This window comes from Eucyclogobius newberryi, unplaced genomic scaffold (assembly GCF_026437365.1).
Source record: "Eucyclogobius newberryi isolate DKJ021-1_F unplaced genomic scaffold, fEucNew1.0.hap1 SCAF_6, whole genome shotgun sequence".
Lineage (NCBI taxonomy): Eukaryota > Metazoa > Chordata > Actinopteri > Gobiiformes > Gobiidae > Eucyclogobius > Eucyclogobius newberryi.
In genome coordinates this window covers 35,000,664-35,022,279 of record NW_027316278.1, presented here as the reverse complement: position 1 = coordinate 35,022,279, position 21,616 = coordinate 35,000,664, and the positions used below count along the sequence as shown (strand labels likewise).

The window sequence follows — 21,616 nt, the reverse complement described above, 5'->3', positions numbered from 1 at the left end:
TGGAGTAGATCATGAGGAGAAAGGCTGTGTGTGTCCACAGTATGATCTCACATCTACAACCTTACCTCACACAACCTTACCTGGACATAACATCTAATTTATAACACAAACAGCAATAAACAAATCATAAAATATTTAGAATTTTCTTTGAACCTACATTTCGTCTTTTTGTTGCTTTGAAGCTTCAATACATCGTTGTGGCAGTAATTGTTTTGAAATGCTAAAAAACTGCAACGAGCATTAGGCCAACATTAGGCGGCGAGTGGGTGCGCGGAGTACGTGGGTGCGTGCGAGGAGCGGGGCGGGTGCGTGCGCGGGTGCTACAGGGAGCGCACGGGGGACCACGGCGCCGCCAATGCGGCTGGTGCAGAAAAGTTGGAAAAGCTTTTTTGCTGCAAGACGCGGCGCAGAAAATTATCAAGAGATTATACTCTAGTAACGTGCTACGCACTGACCGGAAGAAGGAAACAAAGGTTTCGGCCAATCACAGAAGACGTAAGATTCTCACTGAGACAAAAGCGCGTGTTCTGCTTCTGTCATTCTGACACATCTAAGGTCTAAACTCAGGCAATTGACAATTACAGGTTTTGACAAGAAACATTAGTTTCTCACTCTCTCATCCTCTTGAGACTATCTCAATGTGGTCATCTCACAGCTTCGGTAGAATGGGATGTGCCGTAGGGCCCCGAGGGCCCGTGGACCATGTGGATTGAGTAAACAAACATGTGCGACAGGTGACGTTATTTGGAGAGTTCATAACTTCTAAATATAAACTTACCAAAGGATGTTCAGAGATGTTCACTAGAGGTGAGCAGGGTCTATCAAGCTACTATCGTTTTATCAACGCGTAAAATTGTATGTGAAGCCAGACAAAGTCTTTTGGGGGGAGGGGAGGGGGGTCCAGAGAGAGACGAAAAAAATTAAGTCTTTTCAGCTTCAACCCATTTTGAGATGATCCCTCAGTAGCAGTGCATCTACTAGACCGGGCGAGGACAGGAGACCGCCCCCACCTCTAATTCTTCACTCTGATCACTCTGATTCCCCAAAAGTAGAACTCCATCATTCCGACTCCCATTTAGCGCTATTTTGTTCCAAGGAATGTTCCTGCAGCTTTAGCAATGATCCTGATCAGTTCTCTTTTGAGCTTGAGCAGCACAGTTTATAACATCCACCATAAAGAGTACAACATCCTCTCTATCCACAACCAAGGTATTCGTGATTTATCGATACAGCAGCTCAGAATACCAATACTTTGATTATAATTATGTACTTTGACAATCTTGAAATGCTTTGAACTCGTGGGCTTTGAACTCCCGTGCTTCTGAAGAATAAAGCCAAAAGAAGTCTGGTGGTAATGTAACGCTTGATACCAGCCGCCATAAAACACCAAAGAAGAAGAAGAAGAAGAAAGCTGGGAGATAGATAGATCTATTATAATATCGAATATACACAGGACACGCGTCTGTACCACGTGACCGTACATTGGGCTGTGATTGGTCCTTGCGTCTCTGTGTAGAACAACGGCGCGTTGGGTCACGTGACAGAGAGTCTGCTGTGGCTGAGCGAAGCGTGTTAACAGGTAACAAACAAAAAAACAAACGTCTCCTCCCGCGTTTTAACCTAAACAAGCCTGTTTCTGCTGTGCTGCTTTCATCGATAACACTATTCCGAGATTTAGAAGGAAATTATCGAGAATTACTTGGCATGAAATTTGGTTGTTAGCCACATTAGCCATTGTAGCATTGGGCCGTTCACATGCCGGGCTAAATGCTAACAGCTAGCGGCGTGCGCTGCAGCTGCTTACCTTGCACAAACACGCGAATTAATTTAATATTTTAGCATTTTACCTTAAAATAAATCGACACACAATAGCACATAGTCAGTCTTCACAAATTAAATTTAATTTGCGTGATCTGTCCTGCATCAGCTGCTCTACATCATGGCTAATCATCGGCTAAATGTGTGTCAGGCGTTAGCATTTTCTTGTCTTTAGCCTGAAACATGTAAATGTATCGATTAAATTATCTCAGTTTTGACTTTAACGCGTTGTATGGTCTATTAAAATTCAACAATTGCCTCTGATTTTACCAGTGCCACAGTTGTGGTCTAAAATGCAAAGAAATATCATGTTTTTGTCGTATTGGAAACAAAGGCACGGTTTGCTAAGACACTCTGCTAATGCTAACTTGTGCTAGCAGCTTCTCACCTCGGTTCTGGAACTTGTAATTCCAGCCAACATCGGGCCTCTTCGCTCTATTTTTTCAGTTATTTATGCCCACAGAACTAAATTGTCCGAGAGTTTTATCCCATTTTGTGAATTGTAAATAATGCCTCATACATGTTTGTATGTGTATGCAAATTGAGTATGTAGGGTAATGATTGACCATACTAGATGTTTACGAGCTGCTGCTTTTTATGTTTGTGCTGCTGTCCTGAAAATACTCGCGTTAAAGCCACAACAACAACAACAACAACAAGTCCACCGGATGTAACTCAATCCACCTTGGAGCTCACTCTTGTACAACATTTCCATGACCATCGTCTCTGTTTAGTACTCACTACAATTCTAAATATGCGTTTATCTTGAGGTAAATTCTCTTAAATACATTATTAGAGGAGACAAATCTGTGGGGGAGAATATTAGACCTCCTTAAACGCCACCTAGACATTAAAAAGATAATTTTCTTATTCGTTGTTGTGTAAAACACATTTTAAAGGTAGCTAAATATAGGTTGTAACAGACTAATATAGATATATATATATATATATAATCTATATATATATATATCTATCATATATATATCTATCTATCATATATATATATATATATATATATATATATATATATATATATATATATATATATATATATATATATATATATATATATATATATATATATATATATATATATATATATATATATATATATATATATATTATATGATAGATAGATATATATATGATAGATAGATATTTTTTTTTTTTTAAATCATACTTTGGCAAAAACAAGAATAAACAATTCAGATGATTAATTCTAGAAGCCTTCAATTAAGATAAGATATTCCTTTATTGTCCCACATGGGGAAATACCATATTTAAGACTTTATTTAACTGCAAATGCATATGAAAAGTTTCAATTTTCAACATAAATGACTTTGACCAGTTGACTGCGGGGGTATATTTGATGACTAGTCGACTACTTAAAGTAAAGAATTGTTACTCCGAGTTCTTGTAATCCACAGTTTGTTTGAGAGACAAATGTATATACGAAATCTACTTGTGCCACAGCAGTCTGATCAGAATCGAAATGAAATGCTGCATGGTTGCTGTTTGCTTTGGATACATGTGTTTGAATCAGCTATGTCGAGTGTTCGGACACATTTGGGTATTAGTGTGGGAGTCTTGGGGGGTGTAAGCGGACACCCGGTCGGCCTCCTCTCTGCTAAATATAACACATGAGATGGGGGCGGCAGATGGGGTTAGGGTCTTAAATGGCATGCCTCACAACAGCTAGTGTCTGCTTCCAACTCATGTGTGGACATTGGTTCTGTACAAGGCAAACTCAATAGAACAGGAAAGGCTGCATAATAAATCCCAAAAAGTAACTGTCATTATCAAGTTGGCTCACAAAATGTTCCTGTGAAAGAAATCTCGTATATTGCAAAAAAGTCTATATATATATATATATATATATATATATATTTGCACATTTTAGCATAACTGACCTTAAAGTCTACATGAAGGTTCTCCTGTTTTTCTATTTATGACTTACTTTGGTGGTTAGCATCGGTGGTAAATATTTATAGTTAAGTTACAGTTTGTGAAGACGAGATTAAAATAACAGGAAGTAGCGTTGAGCTGTAAAACAGAATCTCTCTGTGATGTCATCGATATTTGACAACGCAACAATTGACACTTAACTGACACCATTTTCTGACAGTTTGAACAACCAGTTATATGTATTTATCAAATCATAACTATTGTGTAATTTATGTGGATTTTGGCTCTTGTTTACAGTCTGGTTGCTAGGCAATGGTTGTGGAATTACCTCCACCTATGTCATATTTGCTGCTCATGTCCAACCAGGGAGTACAATTATAAACTACAAAAATGGTCACACTAGGGAAAATATTTAGTAGAATATGAAATCAAGTTGTGTTTACTACCTTTTAGTGAAATGTATAGTAATCTCCCAACATGAGAGCTTTATGCCTGTTTTTTTTAAGCCGATTGTTACAAAAAACAGAATACAGACTTTTATGTTTGGGCCAACCAGCTGCTTAAAGAACATGCCTAAAGCTTATTTGCTAAAAGGCAACTGTACAAACTGTGACTGCACAGCTCTTACAGGTGTGTGGTTAAGGCAGAGCAAAAAAATGTGTCTGTTTGCCGACCGACTTGGTAAAGAAAAAATATCAGCATTTTGTCTTATGACTTTTTTTTATCATATCTCGCCAACTCGCGACTGTTTTTTCAAAAAAGCGCAGTGTTGAATAATTTTGTATCGCTGAAATTTGTATCTCTAGAAACATTTTAAAGCGGAAAATGAAACTTAACAAGAACGTAGAACGAGACAGTGAAGCCTGACCCCTGGCGGTCACTGCAAGTCACTGCCAGAATCAAAAAATGGCGACGATTTAGATATTTTTTTTGCCTTCAAAGTAAAAAATAAATTAAAAAAATGTTGGGTCGGGTTACAGCAAACATACAATTTAATTGGGGCAGCCTAAACAGGGCTGTGGCCAGGCTTTTAGATAGGATTTGAAAACACCCCGTCCAAATTTTGTCCGGGGGTACGGGGGCCGACTAGGCGAAATACGAGTAGCTTCGGTATTCTTCGGACCATGGCTCGTCAGCCAATCAGAGCCAAGCACACAAATTTTGTCGACCAATCAGCGCACAGCATGCAAATTTTCACTTGTCAACAGTAAACTGTAATGGCTGACCTACTGTCAAATGCTTCCTGGCCCCATTTAATGACGATATTCCCTTTTTTCTAAGATTTATTAATAAAATGACCCCGTCCCTGCACTCGAAAATGCCCGTCCACATTTCAAAATACTCCGTCTAAAATACAGGAAGACGGCCCCCTATCTAAAAGCCTGGCTGTGGCTGAGATTGAAGTAAAAACAAGCCCATATAACGGCAAAGCTGTGTTGTGGGGTGGGCTATATTGAAGAGAAAAACATGTTTTTTAAATGAATAACAAATGAAATATCACAGTATACCCTTATTTGAAAGTTTCCAACAGATTTTTTTAAATCAGCTTTTTTGGAGCATTTTTAACTAAAAAAAATTTACTCAGCATTCAAATTGTGCATTTCAATATCGTTTGCAATAGTGTTCTCGCTGGGCTGAGGTTGAAGGATGGCGACGGGACAAATCGTGCGGGCGCTCGTGGTCGTGCGCCATAGGCGGCGCAAGCGAAAAGTGATCTTAAAGGCGCAATGGACGATTTTTTGGCGATTTGAGAACGCAGGCGGAAGTGCGCATGCACACTCCCCCGTGCGGACTGATACAACACACACGTGCGTTTGTTTATTAGCGCGACGGATCGCATCGCATCTCGTCTCCCGTAGATTTCCGTCTCTTATGAGTCAGCTCGAACAGTCTTTCTCCGTCTTCATTTTGCCCCGTACACTGAAGGAACTACATTATGGTAGATCAATGCGCTTAGACATGCGAAAAAGTGGGACGAGCCACACGCGGCTGAAGGTGAGCGGTAGGTGCGTTTTATGATTGATACGTGGCAGGACTAATCGGCAGTCCACGCCACGAGGAAATAAGACTCAGATTTGGGCCCAAAAATCGTCCATTCAACCTTTAACATCACCATGCGGGCGAGCGCCGTGGTGCTTATCGCTTGCACCGCCTTCGGCGCATGCACTGTTCTCTTAATACCTGGCGGTATCTTTTGGGCATGGCGGTGACCAGCCGGAGCATGGCGGCATCTTTTGGACATGGCGGTGACCAGCCGAAGCCAAAACCCCTCAGCAGGAACACTGCAATATGATCCAAGGCCAAATAAAATAGTGTGTTTTCGGTAACATTGGGGGGGGGGGGTTCAGGTAGGTAGGTTGGATTTTTTATTGTCCTCACGCACAGGTTTTGCAGACAGTTTTCTTTTCTCAGAAGTGAGCGCTTCGCATTGAAGTGGCCTTTTTGGCAGTGTTTCCCCCAGCCCTATTTAGCGCAGCGGGCCGATACGCAGTTATCCTGAATCAATCAAATACCGCAGCGCTGCCCTAAAGTATCTGACAGTGCGTAGCGGCCGATACCTTAAACATTCATAAAAATCAATCAAAGCCTGGGGTTGTTGATGTAATCCCAGAAATTCCATCTTAAAGTAATAATGGAGGATTTTTCGCCATTAGAGAAGTCAAGCGACTGTTAGTCCCACGCGCTGCTGTGTTTGTTTATTAAATCAAATCAATTTATTTTTGTTAGCGGGACGCATCACATCGTCTCTCGTCTTCGCAGATTTCCGTCTCTTCTGAGCACAAACCATGGATCTATTGGCTCGAGCAGTCTTTCTGTCGTCCCTCTGCAATTTCTGTACTATACACTGAAGCGATGAGGGGCTTTTGACGAGCGCCACTACGTCGGCCCGTTCTCAGACGAGCCCAAAAATGGGCCGACGTAGCCGTCAGAAAACGAGAGCTAAATATCTTGACCGCTGCCAGTCTCCACACTGACCATGTACGAGCATCAGCGCAGGTTTTTTGCACAAACATGGATGGGCCCATAGTTAAAACGAATCCTCTCCAAATTGCAGCGATTTTCATATCTTACGATCCCCACAGATGATTTTTTTTTACCGCAGCTTTTGGATTCTTTCTTACAATTTGACGTTCTTGAAATGTACATGTGCGATAAAATGTTTAAGGTCGGGTTACCGGAAACACAAAATATTTTTAAAGGTCCTCTATGGAACTTTTTTGGTTGAAGTTTCACCATTTGTCTCTTTGGAGTTGTTATAGCTTTGCCTGAATGTTCCACAATATAGCAGTACACGTATTTATCTCCATGGAGACAAGCAAGTGCACCACCAGGGAAAGTTGATGGTCAGATCTGTGCCTGTCACTGAACAAATGCATTGTTCTGTGGAACATTCCAGGCAAAGCATTAATGATGAACATCCATGAGAAAAGTGCAACATAGAAGTATTCTAATCTCATCTCAGTCCTGACCATGGTTATCAATCTCTTCTTATATCAAACACATTTCACCGGTCTAACAGTTGTGCTTTTCTCTTTTCAGATTTTTCTATTTTGTACATACATTTTTGTATATACTGTATATGATGACTTCAGTGGTCAGCAGTCAGACCCGAGGGACTCGGGACAAGACCCTGTCCACAAACACACTCACACCACAGCCACAGAAACAGATACAGGTGAGTGAGGGGGGAAGGACAAGTACTGGACTTTGTATTTCAAAATCTACTTTTAGAGTAAAAAAGAGCTCAAATGGGACTTAACAGTTTAAAAATAATAGACTGACTCTGCATAAAGACTTAGCGTTTTTTGGTCAACCAAAGCGACTGGGTAGATTTATTGAGAATGTTTTTTAAATAGTTTTATCTATAAACATTTATTCTCATCTTTAGGCAATATATCACCATGATCACTATTTCAGCAGGTGTCAAACTATGAAGAAAAGTACATAACCTAATAACTTTTTAGTCCTCTTAAAGAGTAGATTAAAAAATACAGATATGTTCTCAAATGCAGTAAAGTAATACATGTTTTTTATTACCTGTTTTGATAGCAATTGCAATTGTTGTACTGTATTCTAATTTAGAATTTCTTAAACTCGAGTACCTCTGTCAGCTTGTTCATGAGACATAGACCACCTTTTGGCCTGAAATCTTTTCAGCTCTTGTAACTTAATACTTTGTTTTGCAGCCGACAGCAGAACAGATTCGTTTAGCTCAGATGATCTACGACAAAAATGATCCAGACTTTGAAGCCAAGGTCCAACAGGTACATTTTTATGCTTTTTTTTTTTTTTTTTTTAAACAAGGGTCAGTTTATGTAACTCACTTTTCTGATGTTAACATGTATTTGTGTTTGTTCCAGCTGATTGAGGTCACAGGAAAGAGCCAGGACGAGTGCCTGGTTGCGCTCCACGACTGTAACGGAGACGTAAACAGAGCCATCCTGTTCCTCCTCGACAGCCCCTCTGACACAGTACGACTTTCTCATCTCATATTAACACATGGACACATCATTTGTTGTGCCATGTTTATGTGGAATGTTCAGATATTTACTCGCAGATGAACATATCTGATAAAACGTGTAATGTTTTTTTTTTTTTTTTAAACACAATTCCTATGTTTACTCCATTTAAATTTTTGTGGTATTTTGGTTGTGATGTGGCCATGAAGCTAATCTCGGGGGTCTCGCTACGTACATTCAGGGCTGGGTGCCATCCCAAACACGATAAATCAAAATGGCCCGCCATCCGATTTAACATGGGGGGGAAAATAAACCATCCCTAAACCCAACTTCATCCCATATTTTAGATAGCGCCATCATTAAAATACTAATCAATTGCGTTCATAGAGCTGCGTCCTGTTTACATTAAAATTCTATGTGGACGTGCGTCTTGGGCCTCGAGTGTTTTTACTGAGCGTTTTTTGCGGCGCGAATCCTGCGCTTTGAGCATCGGATGCAGCTATAAAGACTTTGTGCACTGGTAATACATTTAAATGATTTTTTTAGGAAGCCAATATTCAAAGTTCTTGGTGGTGGATAGGCCTATACACCATGTAATAGTATTTATAGGGTGCATGTACGTTTGGAAATAATGAAGGTACATTAAACCATCCTTGGAGGAAAATGTAACCCCATATGAGGCATATTTACCATCCCTTTTAAAAGATTCTGGGAAGAACACTGAATCTGATGAATTGGTCTGTACTCGGTCATATTTGAAAAACCTGTTTGATTAGGTATTAAGGATTTATAGATGCTACTCTTATCAATATCATATTTAAACAGACGCACCTGTCTGAGCGCTATATGAGACATCTTCTCATGTAGCGAGTTTTTACTCCCCAAACATGGAAACCGTTTGCAAACACTAAAGCACTGCTTTGTTTAAAGTTAGAGGCTTTTGCCACAAACCTTTCTGGCTTTCGTGTGTGCAGGGATTTGTTCAGAAGCATTTAACAGTCGTGCATTCTTTGAGCTCATAACTCCTGTACACTGCACGACACAGACGCACAGAGGCTCAGAAATTACGCAAGATTTTTAAATTGTCGTGCAAGTAAAATTTGTGTCAAAATTGGCCCAAAAATCCGAGTGCAAGTCCACCTTTAAGCGTGCAGATGGGGCTTATTGATCCAGTGGACTGTTGGGACCAGGCATTGGGGCTGTGATGATGCTTGGTACACAGCCCTATGTCCACATTGTGCTGGGATGTAAGCCCCATGGCTTCATGATTAAACCCTTTGTTTTCACCTGCAGCAGAACTCTTGGGAGACTGTGGGGAAGAAGAAAAGCCCTGGTAAAGACGGCGCCGCTCCAGACACAAAGGAGAAGAAAGGAGAGCGAGAGCCGAGCCGCGGCAGAGGAGCGTCCAACCGCCGAGGTCGAGGGGTCAGCCGGGGCAGGGAAGGTCCGTCTGCCGCTCTGATACCACACTGACAAGCTGTTATTTTCAATGATAATGATTTGTTTTGGTTCTAGGTCGAGTAGAAGAGAATGGGTTTGCTATGGCTCCTGGAGAGCGGGGCGGAGACCGCGGAGGCAGGGGTCGGGGCAGAGGTAAGAACACACTTAAGATGACTTTTGTAACTTATATTTTAAGTTACAAAGAATACCATGTGAAAAAAACTACGGTCACTGGCTGCTCCTCTCTGGAACCTGCTTCATCAAAATATTATGATATACTTTATTGAAACTGAAAATCTCCCAATTCGGTTCGATTCAGGGCCTATGTTTTGATTGCTCAGAATTCATAAAATGAACATTTTCATATTGTTGTTCCCACTTTGGTGACCAAAAAACTAAAAATGTGGTTATTGTAAATAATTGCACAAGGCTGCCCCAGATTAATTGTATGTTTGCTGTAACTCGACCCAAACATTTTCAAGTGGGGTAAGTAGGTATTTTCTTTTATCTTTGAAGGCATAAAAAAAATCCTAATTGTATGTTTGCTGACTTTATAGTAAATCTAAAACCCATCTAGAGCCCATACTCAATATTCACAAAAACATTTAAATAATGTCTTTTGAAAATAAAGTCAACGAAAGTAAAGACAGAAAATAAAGACAACGAAAATTGTGGACATTAATACATTATTTGATTGATTTCTTTGAAGAAAAATACCTGTAAACCTTTTTATTGTCGCTGGAATTTTGTCAGGGAGAGTTTTAACTTGTGCAGCTTGCATCATCATCGTCATGGCATTCACCTCTGTAGTAGAATCCTCATTCTCAACGTCTTGGTCATTTTAAAAGACAAAGTCTGCATATTTCAAGCCCCTGTCAAATCCTGTTGCGACCAAAATTTGTTGGTTCAACTTGACTTCGTTGGAATTTTCGGACGAGCGGTTGGCATTCAGCGTCACAGAATAGCGACCAATCTCCTCTTTTTCACCTACCAAGTCCACTAGCACATCACGCCACTTATCAGTCTGTCTTAAAGCCATCAACTTATTCTTAATTTTCACTGTTTCCTCGCTTCGACCTGTCACTGACACACATGTCGTCGCCATTTTAATTTATGCTGCCAGTGACCCGCAGTGACTGCCGTGATTCTAATTCAACATTCAATGAGACTTTCTACGTTCGTGTCGCGACATTTTCTGCTTTAAAATATTTCTAGCAAGTTCCAGTGCTACAAAATTATTCAACACAGCACTTGAGTCGGAAAAAGAGAATAGGAAAAACATTTTTTAACGAAGTTGATTTTTTTTTTCAGTCCGTTTTTTTTACCAAGTCGGTCGGGTTACGGCAAACAGACATTTTTTGGGGGAGCCCACCTGTAACCTCATTTAGTGTCTTATGGTATTTCATAGAGCGCTTAATATAGCCTCGCTATCATATTTTAAATTGAGGCTTATAGCTTCAAACTGGGTGAACCTGAGCTTCTTTACTGCATAAACAAGTGTTTGTGCATCTTAACAGCATTTGGTGAAATGTTTTACCAGGTTTACCACACGCACACACACGAGAATCGTACATGAATTGACCGTCCTGCAAATGCGCTCTGACTGCCGAGACCGTTTTCTAACATAATTTGAATAATCTGTAAGAAAACAGGAGAGAGTTGTGTGTTAAGAGGAGAGAGACTGGGAGGAGCTTCTGTCTGTCGCTGCTGTGGAAGAAAAAATTTATTATGAAATGCACTAAATGGAAAGGTCTGAAAGTATATTTCTCCCAGCAACCCATATAAAGTACATGTATATTATAAAGTGTTCAGAGCTGTAAATCACTGAACGCTTATGATTCATCACATAGACATTTTTACAGCTGTCATGCTGCAGTAGTTAATATGTGTTTATATATGTAGTTTTCTAATTTAACTTATGAGAGCCAGAACGTATCGTATTGATATTGTGAACCATGTATCTAATCTGACAAAACTGTATGGATGCATCCCTAATGTAAACTGTTATGTTCACCTCCTGAATTGAGTTGTTGCACGCTGTAGTGAGACGCTAGTGTTTTGTGCCTCAGGAGCAGGTGTGGCAGGAGGTCGTGGACGAGGTCGGGCAGCTGCTGGAAACAGGTTTTCTTCCCAGGGAATGGGGTAAGACTCAACCACACGCCTCAGACTCATGGCCTTTAGCTTGTCTTATTTTACGTTCTAATTTATTGATTTATTTTTCTTGTTAGAACGTTTAATCCTGCTGATTACACGGCTAACTCTGGAGGGCGCAGGGAGTCATGGGAAGACGGCAACGGACCTGCAGAAGGTACAGCAACATAATTTCTGTCTGATCCATGATTACCAGTCTTAACATGCCTGCTTTTGTCACTTAGGACCCTGGGGAGGCAACATGGAAGACTGGACTTCAGAGGACTGGTCTGAAGATGTAAGAACATCTTATTTTTACATGATCAAGTTCAAGAATGTAGTGTTTGTTTTATTTCTTGCAGTTTATAGACAAACCGAAGGAAGTGTTTTTTTCTTGACAAAACTTCCACACATCACATTATCCATACCCAATTATACAATGCGGTAATTCATATAACAAAACAAATTAACAAACAGCTTTCAAAAGGGACGAAGCGGAAAGGAAGGGCTCAAACCATGTTTAAAATGCAAATTCTAGACTGCAAATATCAGGACTGGGTATTATTGCCTAGTACCTCACGAGGTACTAGTCTATTTTTTTTTTAAATATTTTTTTTTACCAGCTTCATGTCTTCATTGTCCCTTCAAATAAAGATTAAACTAAACCTGAAGTCATTTTATAGCAGCAATTGCCATGTTGACAATTTTTTTATTCTAGAGTAAGAAGTCTATTATTCTAAATGTTTTGCAAGAAATGTAAATTTTGCTTATTTAATGCGTTTATGGTCTGATTTCTCTCTCTTAGCTGTCTGAGACCAAAGTGTTCACAGCCTCCTCGGTCCCTGTGAACCACTCTGGGCAAAAGTAAGTCTCCAGCTCATTTTAACTGAGGAAATTTTGTTGTGTAAATTGGTCCTGTATTTTGAATAGAATTCTGTGACATGAAGTGTTTCCTTGTTAGAAATTGGGGGCGGTAAAATTCTTTTATTGTGGGAACACTGTATTGAGTATCGAGCCTTTCCCTTATGGAAAATCGAAACACCAGTGATATGTACATTAAACTTGCATGCTGGTATGAATCCTCTCTCAAACCACACCTGTCTTTGCTCAGTGTGGACCTGGGTCAGCTCCGACCTAAGACCGGAGCCGCTGGTGTGGACTCAGATCTGGGGGCAATCGTGGACGGCCCCTCGGCTGAAGAACTCGGCCAGAGCCTGGTCTTCACAAACTCTCACCACAACGGCCGCACTGCAACACAAAGCTACGCACACGCCACCGCCAACAGCTACGCCCACGCAGCCTCAGGCAACTCCTACGCCGCCACGGCTGCCTCGTCCTACGCCCACGCCACTCTGGTAGAGTTTTGATTTATTTTGCTCACAATAGTCATTTGGCCTGCCACAAATATCAGCTTATCGATCGATAGGTTAAAAAAAATGCACAATTACATTTTGATTATGGGGTGTCACTACATGCATAACCGCCTGAAGACATTTTGACCGTTTAACTGGTGCGTTTCGTATGCCTTTTCTATGTATACTTTTATACACAATTGTGCCACCAGAGTGCACCCACATCCCCTCAAACAATTGTGAGTGGAATTTATTTTTTGCTGAAACCCCAGCGATTATCTGTAGTATTTATAGAGTAATATTAATCATACATGTTTTCTTTAACATGGATTTTACATTGGTTGAGAAAACGGACTGATTATTCAGCTTTTTATATCATATGAGAAACTATTGCGCTTTTACCTGTTGAAGCTAAGGTTAAGTTTCCAACGTGACATATTAAACTAAATTGAGTTTTATAAGCTTTTAACCCTGCTCTAACATTGTTCCCTCATCAAAAACATACCTGGAGTTGCATTTAGCTTCATTCACACCAGTTTGATCCTGGTTAAATAGTCCTCTCCCCTTCAAGTGTCAAAAACACCTCAATTTCCGTTTTCTCGATCTGTGACATGGTTCTGAGATGCCTTGCTGATGTTTTTAAATCCATAAATCATTACCAGACACGTTCTGTGCTGTACTGCGTGAGGAAGCCTGGAAGTCGGCAAGCAGCTGCATTGGCAACTGTTGTTTGTGTGTAATTCCCAATGTAGCCAGGATGAAGTTTGATCAAACTGGACGTTGCTTTATTTGTAACCCCTGCAATGTGGTGCTGCTGCTTGTACTTGTTCTTTGATTGTTGCACTGATTTTTATTGGAAATTATTCTGGTTCGTTTATCAAGATATTTTCTGAGGCAATATAGTCTTTAAAGAATGTATGGTGACAGCCATAGATTCTTTATGGTTGTAAGTATCGAAGTACAGAGCAAGTGTTTTAGTTTAGGGCTGCAGCGATTGATTATTTTAGTAATCGAATAATCTATCAATTTTTTTTCTTCGATTAATCAATGAATTGGTTAATTTTTTGTACATTCCGTCACCATTTTAAAGCATATTAAATCGTTTTTTAAATAAACGTTATAGTTCATTGTAATAAACAAATAACAAATTGAGTTTATGCATAAAAAAACACATTTTATTCTTAATTTCACATAAGTTTGTCCCCAAAATAAAAACATTTCACTTCACCAGTCCAAAGTGTTTCTGTTTGTATATAAAGAATATATATAAAGGGCTAATTGACTTGTCACCAGACTGTTTGTAAACAGTGACAGTATGAATTAATTTGCATTTCTGTCACATAACTTAAAATAAGACATTTGTTTGTAAAACATTGTGTGTGGGACAGTGATGCTGGTGTTTTGAGCGGTGGCTCTACATTTTGCATTTTGTCACTTTACGGCGTTGGCTCAGTGTCATCGCGGACTTTCTGTTTCACATCAGATTATTACAACACGGTCCTCCTGCTGTTTCCATAGATGTATTGGCCGTTTTAAGGCGCCGCAAAGGAGCGTGTGGCATGTTTGAAACGTACGAGTGTGACAGGGAAGCAGAGTGTGGAGCGGGGGTCCGTGGTGGCGCGCTGGGGCCGGCGGCGCGCGGAACTAGTTGTGGCGGTTGCTCGCGGCACCGTGCTCTTTTACACAACAAAACTTCCCGGTCGCACCTATAATAGATCCATGAGTCGCACTCGTGAGTTTAAACACGCCGCTCTCTGTTTTGCTTCAGTTGCTTCAGGAAGAAGCTCCGTGGGGAACAAAAGCGCCACAGGTCATTCCGTGCGCTCCGCGCCTCCCAGATTTACGTGTTTTTAATAAAATATGTAAATTAAACAAAGCATCGAGGCAATAAAATAATGGGAGTGTCTGCAGAGCCGCGGCGCGCGGCCAAAAAAGCCATGTTATTAGGTTAAGGTTAGGGTTAGCCATGAGGCTATAACGGGCTAAAAGGGAAATGCCGCGGTCCTTGAAACTGGACGGCCATTTGACCGCGCAGCGGCTCTCAGGCAATAATCAAAGCTTTTTTGTAATCGAATTATTCGATTAACTCGAATAATCGTTGCAGCCCTACTTTAGTTGACTCCTGTCCTTAAACTAAGGAGCACATCAAAGTGACTGTTCATGTGAGATGTCCTGATGATGATCCCTGTTATTCACACAGTCGTCGGTGCTGGGCTCTGGGTTCGGGTCTTTGAACACGTCAAAGCCTGCAGTGGACATGAGGCCCTCGGAGCCGCTGCCTGGTCCTCGACAGAGTCAGAGGAGCAGCCACACTCCTGCAGTCTCCAACGGACCAGGGCACATGGCCAGCCAGGCCGCTGCTGCTCTGCCCACTGCAACTGCCCCGGCGGCAGAGAGCAAAGCCCCACGGCTGGAGAACGGCCCTTCTCCCGCTCATCACTGTAAGTGTATGGACCTGTGTCCTCGCCTCTTGTTTTTTCTCAGGTTGAGATGCTTTTTAACCTGTTCACGCCCACCCGCCCGCGGGCGAAAACATCACTTTTATTTTTGTTGTCAATACCAGCAAGTTATACATCATTTTAAAGATTATTTTCTCACATTCTTCTCATGTCATTGATTTACTTTGAATAATACGCCCCAATAAGCAATTACCAATAGTTATACATAAAAGCTCAACTTTTCATCAACATTTCTTACCTGTTTTGCGAATTATGACCGACTCATCAGCGTTCAATCCTTCAGTAAGTGTACTCGTTCTGTCTGTAATAATCCACAGAACAACAATATCCACTTGTATTTTTCCCGAAGTGATCCAATTTTGAGATATTGTTAAGTTTTCTTCTGTGAAATATTCACAACTAACGTTCGTACGGCGCATTTCTCCGTCCATAACAAATGACCAGTTTGATTTATAAGATAAGATATTCCTTTATTGTCCCACATGGGGAAATTTCATTGGTGCAACGCAGGTAGATACAGAGGTAGATACAGAAGAAAAGAACAGATCACTTATAGGAAGTCTGAAAAACACTTTCAGTAGAAGATCTCCTATAAATAAATAAAAACTCCCATAGACAAATAAATACATAAATACCATTGCATGTGATCCCGACAGTAATTGCACATGAATATGTGTCACGACAGCACATAGATTGCACATGAATTTCACAGTAATTGCACATGAATTGCACATGAATTCCAACAGCAATTGCACATACGACAGAATTGCACATCAGTATTAAGTTAGGTCAGTATTGCGACGGGATAACGTGACGATCTCCGGGTAAGACGACTGTTCTCCGCAGTTTCATGAGTTCCTCCTTTGTGTAAACGCGGTACGGCGCCGGCCGGGGGGCGGGGCCGGAGCCGGGGGGCGGGGCCGGAGCCGGGGGGGCGGGGCCGGAGCCGGGGGGCGGGGCCGGAGCCGGGGGACTCGGAGCCAAAACACATCGCAACGACACGACGAAAACACTCAATCCAGCCGAATAAAGTCAAAACAAGTTAATTTAAAGCGATTCCAGTGCGTGTCCCGATCGTTCGTGAAGTTCCTCTTTCATTTATGAGATGGTGTTTGGTATCAATGTTTTCCCTCGCACTGTTGGCTACAAAATGAGACTGTTCACATATTTTTTTTTGTCCACGGGTTTGTTTTTTACAGCCTCCGGGAAAAAAATATGCGCCACCATCGCGCGCAGGTTCATTTTGTTTATTTGTACCTAGTGCTGCATAAAGATGTCGTAGAAGATTTTGATTTACATATTATTCTAGCTAATGAGCTAAGCTTTTGAACGGTGGGTGGGTTTTAGGACTTCCTCACACAGAATGTTCTCTAGGCTAATGCGCAAAGGCAGTCAAGGGCCAGTTTTTTCGGCCTGAGGCGACAAGATTTTACTCATCTCGTTTTCTGATTTTATTAGCCTTTTGGACGCGCATTTTGTTGGATATATGTATTACACCAATACAAAATATAAAAAAAATGTTCACCTCTAATATGGGAAATTCATGGGTAAACTCATATTTACATAGTTTCACATACATTGTTTTTAGCAGTTATGGGTATTAGTGGTCTAAAGGTCATAGAGGAGCTAAAATTGTAGTAAAACAGTTTGGCACAGTTGGCACATATTTGGATAACTTGTTCCGAATATACTTTTTGATATAAAAAAGTCAACAGCACCAAAATGCTTGTTCCTAGAGATCTGAAACTTTACACAGTTGTTGTCAAGATACGCAGCATGTACAGTGAATAGCATAAGCACACAATGAAGTATGTCTTGCTTAAGACCTTTACAAATTGACAATATCCACGCACGACTAAAAAAAGGATGTCTTTTGTATTTTTGGGTTGCTGTAGTGTAAGTTCTGAAGCCCTGACAGTGTTCACATCTGCAGAAATTAGAAGGCTTTCTAATGATGCATCACACTCGCATGTGGGCTTTAAGATTGGCCTCTTTTAATAAGCAATGCCATTTGGGTATGTCCAACCATTGTGCACAGGGCGAAATAGGCGGATGATAACAGGTTTTAAAGGCTTAACTTACTTGCTGTGCTTTGCTTGCTTCAATTGCTGTAATTAATCTGTATCATCAATTTGCTTGCAGTGGAAATTAAGTCGCAGCCGGAGCCGTCCGCGGTGCTCAGCCAGTTGGCCCAGAGACAGCCACACTCGCTTCTCTCCTCCTCGGAGTCTTTAGGCCTGTCACACGCACCCCAGGTCCCCACACCTCCAGGTACGTCTGTGCACGTTTGATTAATTTCCATGTTATTGGAATTGGGTTAAGAGTTTTGGATCTCACGTGATTAAATTTGTGTGGTTGTTGTCGCCATATTAGCTGGGAATCTTTGGGAGCGATGACAACAGCCCTGCTTTTGGAGTTTATTTGTCATTAATTGAAATCATACACAATGATTTATCTTGAAACAACACTGATGAAATATTAGACCGTAGCCAACACATAAAACATGAATAATGCCCCATGGCGAGGGGCTGTGACAGTGTTCTTTTGAAAGAGCGTAGATTGTGTCCTAGATGTGCTATAAATCTGCAGCATCTGGACATCATATTCTCATTCCAACACCGTATATACTCACTTAGGGCCCGTGGAGATGTTTGACAAATATTCTTTTTTATAACGCGCTGTACCTATGTTTACTGACACTGACCATCTGATCTGAAGCTGGTGTAATAAACAACTGAAAATCATTGGTTTAATATTTGTTTAGAATATTGGTTGTTGAAAAATAAAGTTGATTATGCAAAAGATAATGTTAAAAGCTTTTGAATGGCTGAAACAATGGGTAAATCATCCTTAAGTTTCAGAAATACACTTTTTAAAACCGTTAAAAGGCTCGCTCTTCTGTCCTTGATCATTTGTACATCGCTAGTTGCAAAAGGAATCCAGTTTCTGAAAGGTCAATTAAAACTTAGTCAATTATGGCCAATGTGGCTCGTTTCTATGGAGTGCTCCACCACTTCACCTGCCAGTGTGGAGTTTGGCGATGCGTGCCAGGATTGTGTGACGTAATGTCTGAGCTCTTTGGTGTCAATTATTATGGGTTTAAGAGAAAAAAAGTCCAAATTGTTTTGATAGAACATTGTGTTTGTACACTCTGAGTCGGTGTGTTTAATCTGCTGCTCTAACATTGTTCAGGTCACGAGGTGTCTTCTGTTCGGGATGGAGCGTCTCCTGGAGTGAAGCTGTCTGGTTTGGACACTCAGTCCTCAGACGCTCCTCAGAGGCAGATGAGAGCTCCTAGACGCAGAGTTCCTCCCCCCTCAAAGGTAATGGCTGCAGCCTGCTCTCTATGGAGTTGTGTCAACTTAAAAATTAATGGATGGTAGGGCTGCACAATTTTTATTACACAATTATTTCTGACAGGTATTGTGTTTAGATTGAATAGTAACATAAGAAAGAGAACTGAACTGATCAAAGAATCCTGTGCATTCAAAATAGGCTATTGATGTAACGACTAGTCAGCAAATATTTTTTCTATATGTCGAGTAATAAAATTATCGTACAATGACGTTTAAGTACATTAGCAGCCAAAATATGTTTAAATATAGTGACTTCTGGACAGAGAATATTTATGAATAAAGTATTTACCAACATCAGAAATGTTGCTAACCTGGTGGTTAAGGTGGCAGCCCATACGCCCGTCCCCCTCGAATCCTAGCTCTGCATGTCCTCCTCTCAGCCCCATTTCACACTAGAACTGTCCTGTCCAGTAAAGCCTTCGGAGTAACCTTTTTATTTAAATTGTGGCGAGATTAATTAAGTTGTTGGCCAGGTGTGCTGGGTCACTGTAGCTTGCTAACACAGGACTCGGATTAAGGATTTTCACTTGTATAGCAGTGCTGCTAAACAATGTTATTTTTTTCTAATTTGTATAGCAATTTGATAATTGCATCGTAAAACACGAAAGTGTGACTCAATATTTTCCATTGATATAACACAATTATTAATTTAAAATGTATTTGTAAACATTCTATTTAAAAAAAAAAAAACTTAACAAATTAACTTTTAAACACTTAATTTTTTTTGAAAATAAAACAGAAAACTTGCAAATAAAATTAGTTGTTGAACAAATTAATCCACACAGACAGGCTTTATTTACAACTTTCTTCCATATCATCATCAATCAGATGACTATTTGCAGGAGTATTAAGCTTCTGGTGGAAAAATAAAGGTTGCTGTCCATCATGGTGTATTTTATGTGTTATTCAAATTGTACCGCTCTATTTGACGTTCCATTCCATTTTTCGTTTTGCTATTTGATGACGGTCCCCAAGTACTCTCGGCTCCAGCTGCACATTTGATGATGGTCCCTAAGCACGCGTCTCGGCTCCGGCTGCACATTCGGAGCCATGTAATTCGCTGCACCCAAAATACGCATCTGATTGTTAAAAATGAGGTTGTAGTCACTTGGCAGTGTAAATATGAATATTTTGGCATGTGTATGATCTGCAAAGACTTGCGTTTAGGAGCTATTGACCCCGGAAGTCGAATCTGTGATGCTAACTTTACCGCACGTGGCTCCCGCTTTCAGACTCGCGATCTCAGACCGCAGCGGGACTCGTCAAGTCAACACAGTGTCCTACTTTGTGTAATGCCGTTATTGATGATCGATTGACGAGTGATCAGTACTTTAGGCGCTTTGGTTATACAATTGAACACACATTTTTATATCGCAAAAGCTGCGATACAAGAACGCTTTTTTTTTCTGACGAATGCATCGCATTCAAGAGAAATTGCGTCGCATTTTGCGATGCGATACCGCTTATTCTGAACCCTGTAACATGTAGCTGTAGTACAAGGTACAATTGAAATATTAAACAGTTGTCACCTTTGTCCAGATCCCGTCGTCTGCTGTGGAGATGCCTGGATCCACAGACATCTCTGGGTTGAATGTTCAGTTTGGCGCTCTAGACTTTGCCTCTGAAGCTGCTGCTACAGTGGACATGCCTCAGCCAGAGAGGACCAGAGACCAGCCCCCGGCCCCCATGCCAGTCTCCATGCCCATCTCCGCTCCAGTCCAGCCACAACAGCAGAGCAGTCTCTTCTCCAAGCCCAGTGCTGTCAGGTAACTAAAGCTCTGATTATAAAGCTGAAAGCATTTTTTTGGAAGCAGGGCTTTTGTCTCGAGCTCACTTCATAGCAAATCCCCTTCCTCAAGTTTGTTGACCTTTTCAGTAACTGTTTCAATTTGTTTTCAATGTGCATTTACAGTATAGCATAAGTAAAGAGCAAATCCTGAATTTACATACGTTTATATGCTAAATTTTGATTTAAATGCATAACTGCTCAAATTACATTTGGAAGGTGGAAATTCATTTAATCTCAAGGTACTACTATAAAGCCCACATGACTGATCCATCGACCTGCACAGGAGTGGGCACAGGTGATGAGACAAAATAACAGTTTTGCTGCTTAGTTCTATGTTATGTATATAATTTACCCATGAGACCAGACAGAAACGTCCTCTCACTGTGCATCTCTCTCTCTCTCTCTCTCTCTCTCTCTCTCTCTCTCTCTCTCTCTCTCTCTCTCTCTCTCTCCTCTCTCTCTCTCTCTCTCTCTCTCTCTCTCTCTCTCTCTCTCTCTCTCTCTCTCCTCTCTCTCTCTCTCTCTCTCTCTCTCTCTCTCTCTCATCTCTCTCTCTCTCTCTCTCTCTCTCTCTCTCTCTCTCTCTCTCTCTCTCTCTCTCTCTCTCTCTCTCTCTCTCTCTCTCTCTCTCTCTCTCTCTCTCTCTCTCTCTCTCTTTCTTTCTTTCTTTTCTTTCTTTCTTTCTTTCTTTCTTTTCTTTCTTTCTTTCTTTCTTTCTTTCTTTCTTTCTTTCTTCTTTCTTTCTTTCTTTCTTTCTTTCTTTCTTTCTTTCTTTCTTTCTTTCTTTCTTTCTTTCTTTCTTTCTTTCTTTCTTTCTTTCTTTCTTTCTTTCTTTCTTTCTTTCTTTCTTTCTTTCTTTCTTTCTTTTTTTTTTTCTTTCTTTTTGTAAATAGTTGTTTATTGCTTG

The 21,616-nt window shown here is 40.7% G+C and overlaps 1 protein-coding gene across 10 annotated transcripts in view; it reads left to right on the top strand.

The window, feature by feature from the left end:
- The first annotated feature begins 1,484 nt into the window (after positions 1-1,484).
- Positions 1,485-21,616, top strand: part of LOC140347500 (ubiquitin-associated protein 2-like) — a 35,695-nt gene continuing 15,563 nt past the window's right edge. For 6 of the 10 annotated variants that reach the window (XM_072433960.1, XM_072433958.1, XM_072433962.1 and 3 more), the window contains exons 1-15: positions 1,485-1,579; positions 7,264-7,399; positions 7,911-7,988; positions 8,085-8,195; positions 9,477-9,627; positions 9,699-9,776; positions 11,693-11,765; positions 11,852-11,931; positions 11,999-12,051; positions 12,559-12,607; positions 12,849-13,108; positions 15,306-15,546; positions 17,707-17,835; positions 18,757-18,887; positions 20,460-20,686. In XM_072433960.1, the coding sequence (XP_072290061.1) occupies positions 7,304-7,399; positions 7,911-7,988; positions 8,085-8,195; positions 9,477-9,627; positions 9,699-9,776; positions 11,693-11,765; positions 11,852-11,931; positions 11,999-12,051; positions 12,559-12,607; positions 12,849-13,108; positions 15,306-15,546; positions 17,707-17,835; positions 18,757-18,887; positions 20,460-20,686 (1,757 nt within the window). In that variant the 5' untranslated portion in view covers positions 1,485-1,579; positions 7,264-7,303. Of the gene's footprint in view, positions 1,580-7,263; positions 7,400-7,910; positions 7,989-8,084; positions 8,196-9,476; positions 9,628-9,698; positions 9,777-11,692; positions 11,766-11,851; positions 11,932-11,998; positions 12,052-12,558; positions 12,618-12,848; positions 13,109-15,305; positions 15,547-17,706; positions 17,836-18,756; positions 18,888-20,459; positions 20,687-21,616 lie in introns of all 10 variants that reach the window. The other 4 variants (XM_072433964.1, XM_072433957.1, XM_072433963.1 and 1 more) reach the window with 3 other exon arrangements.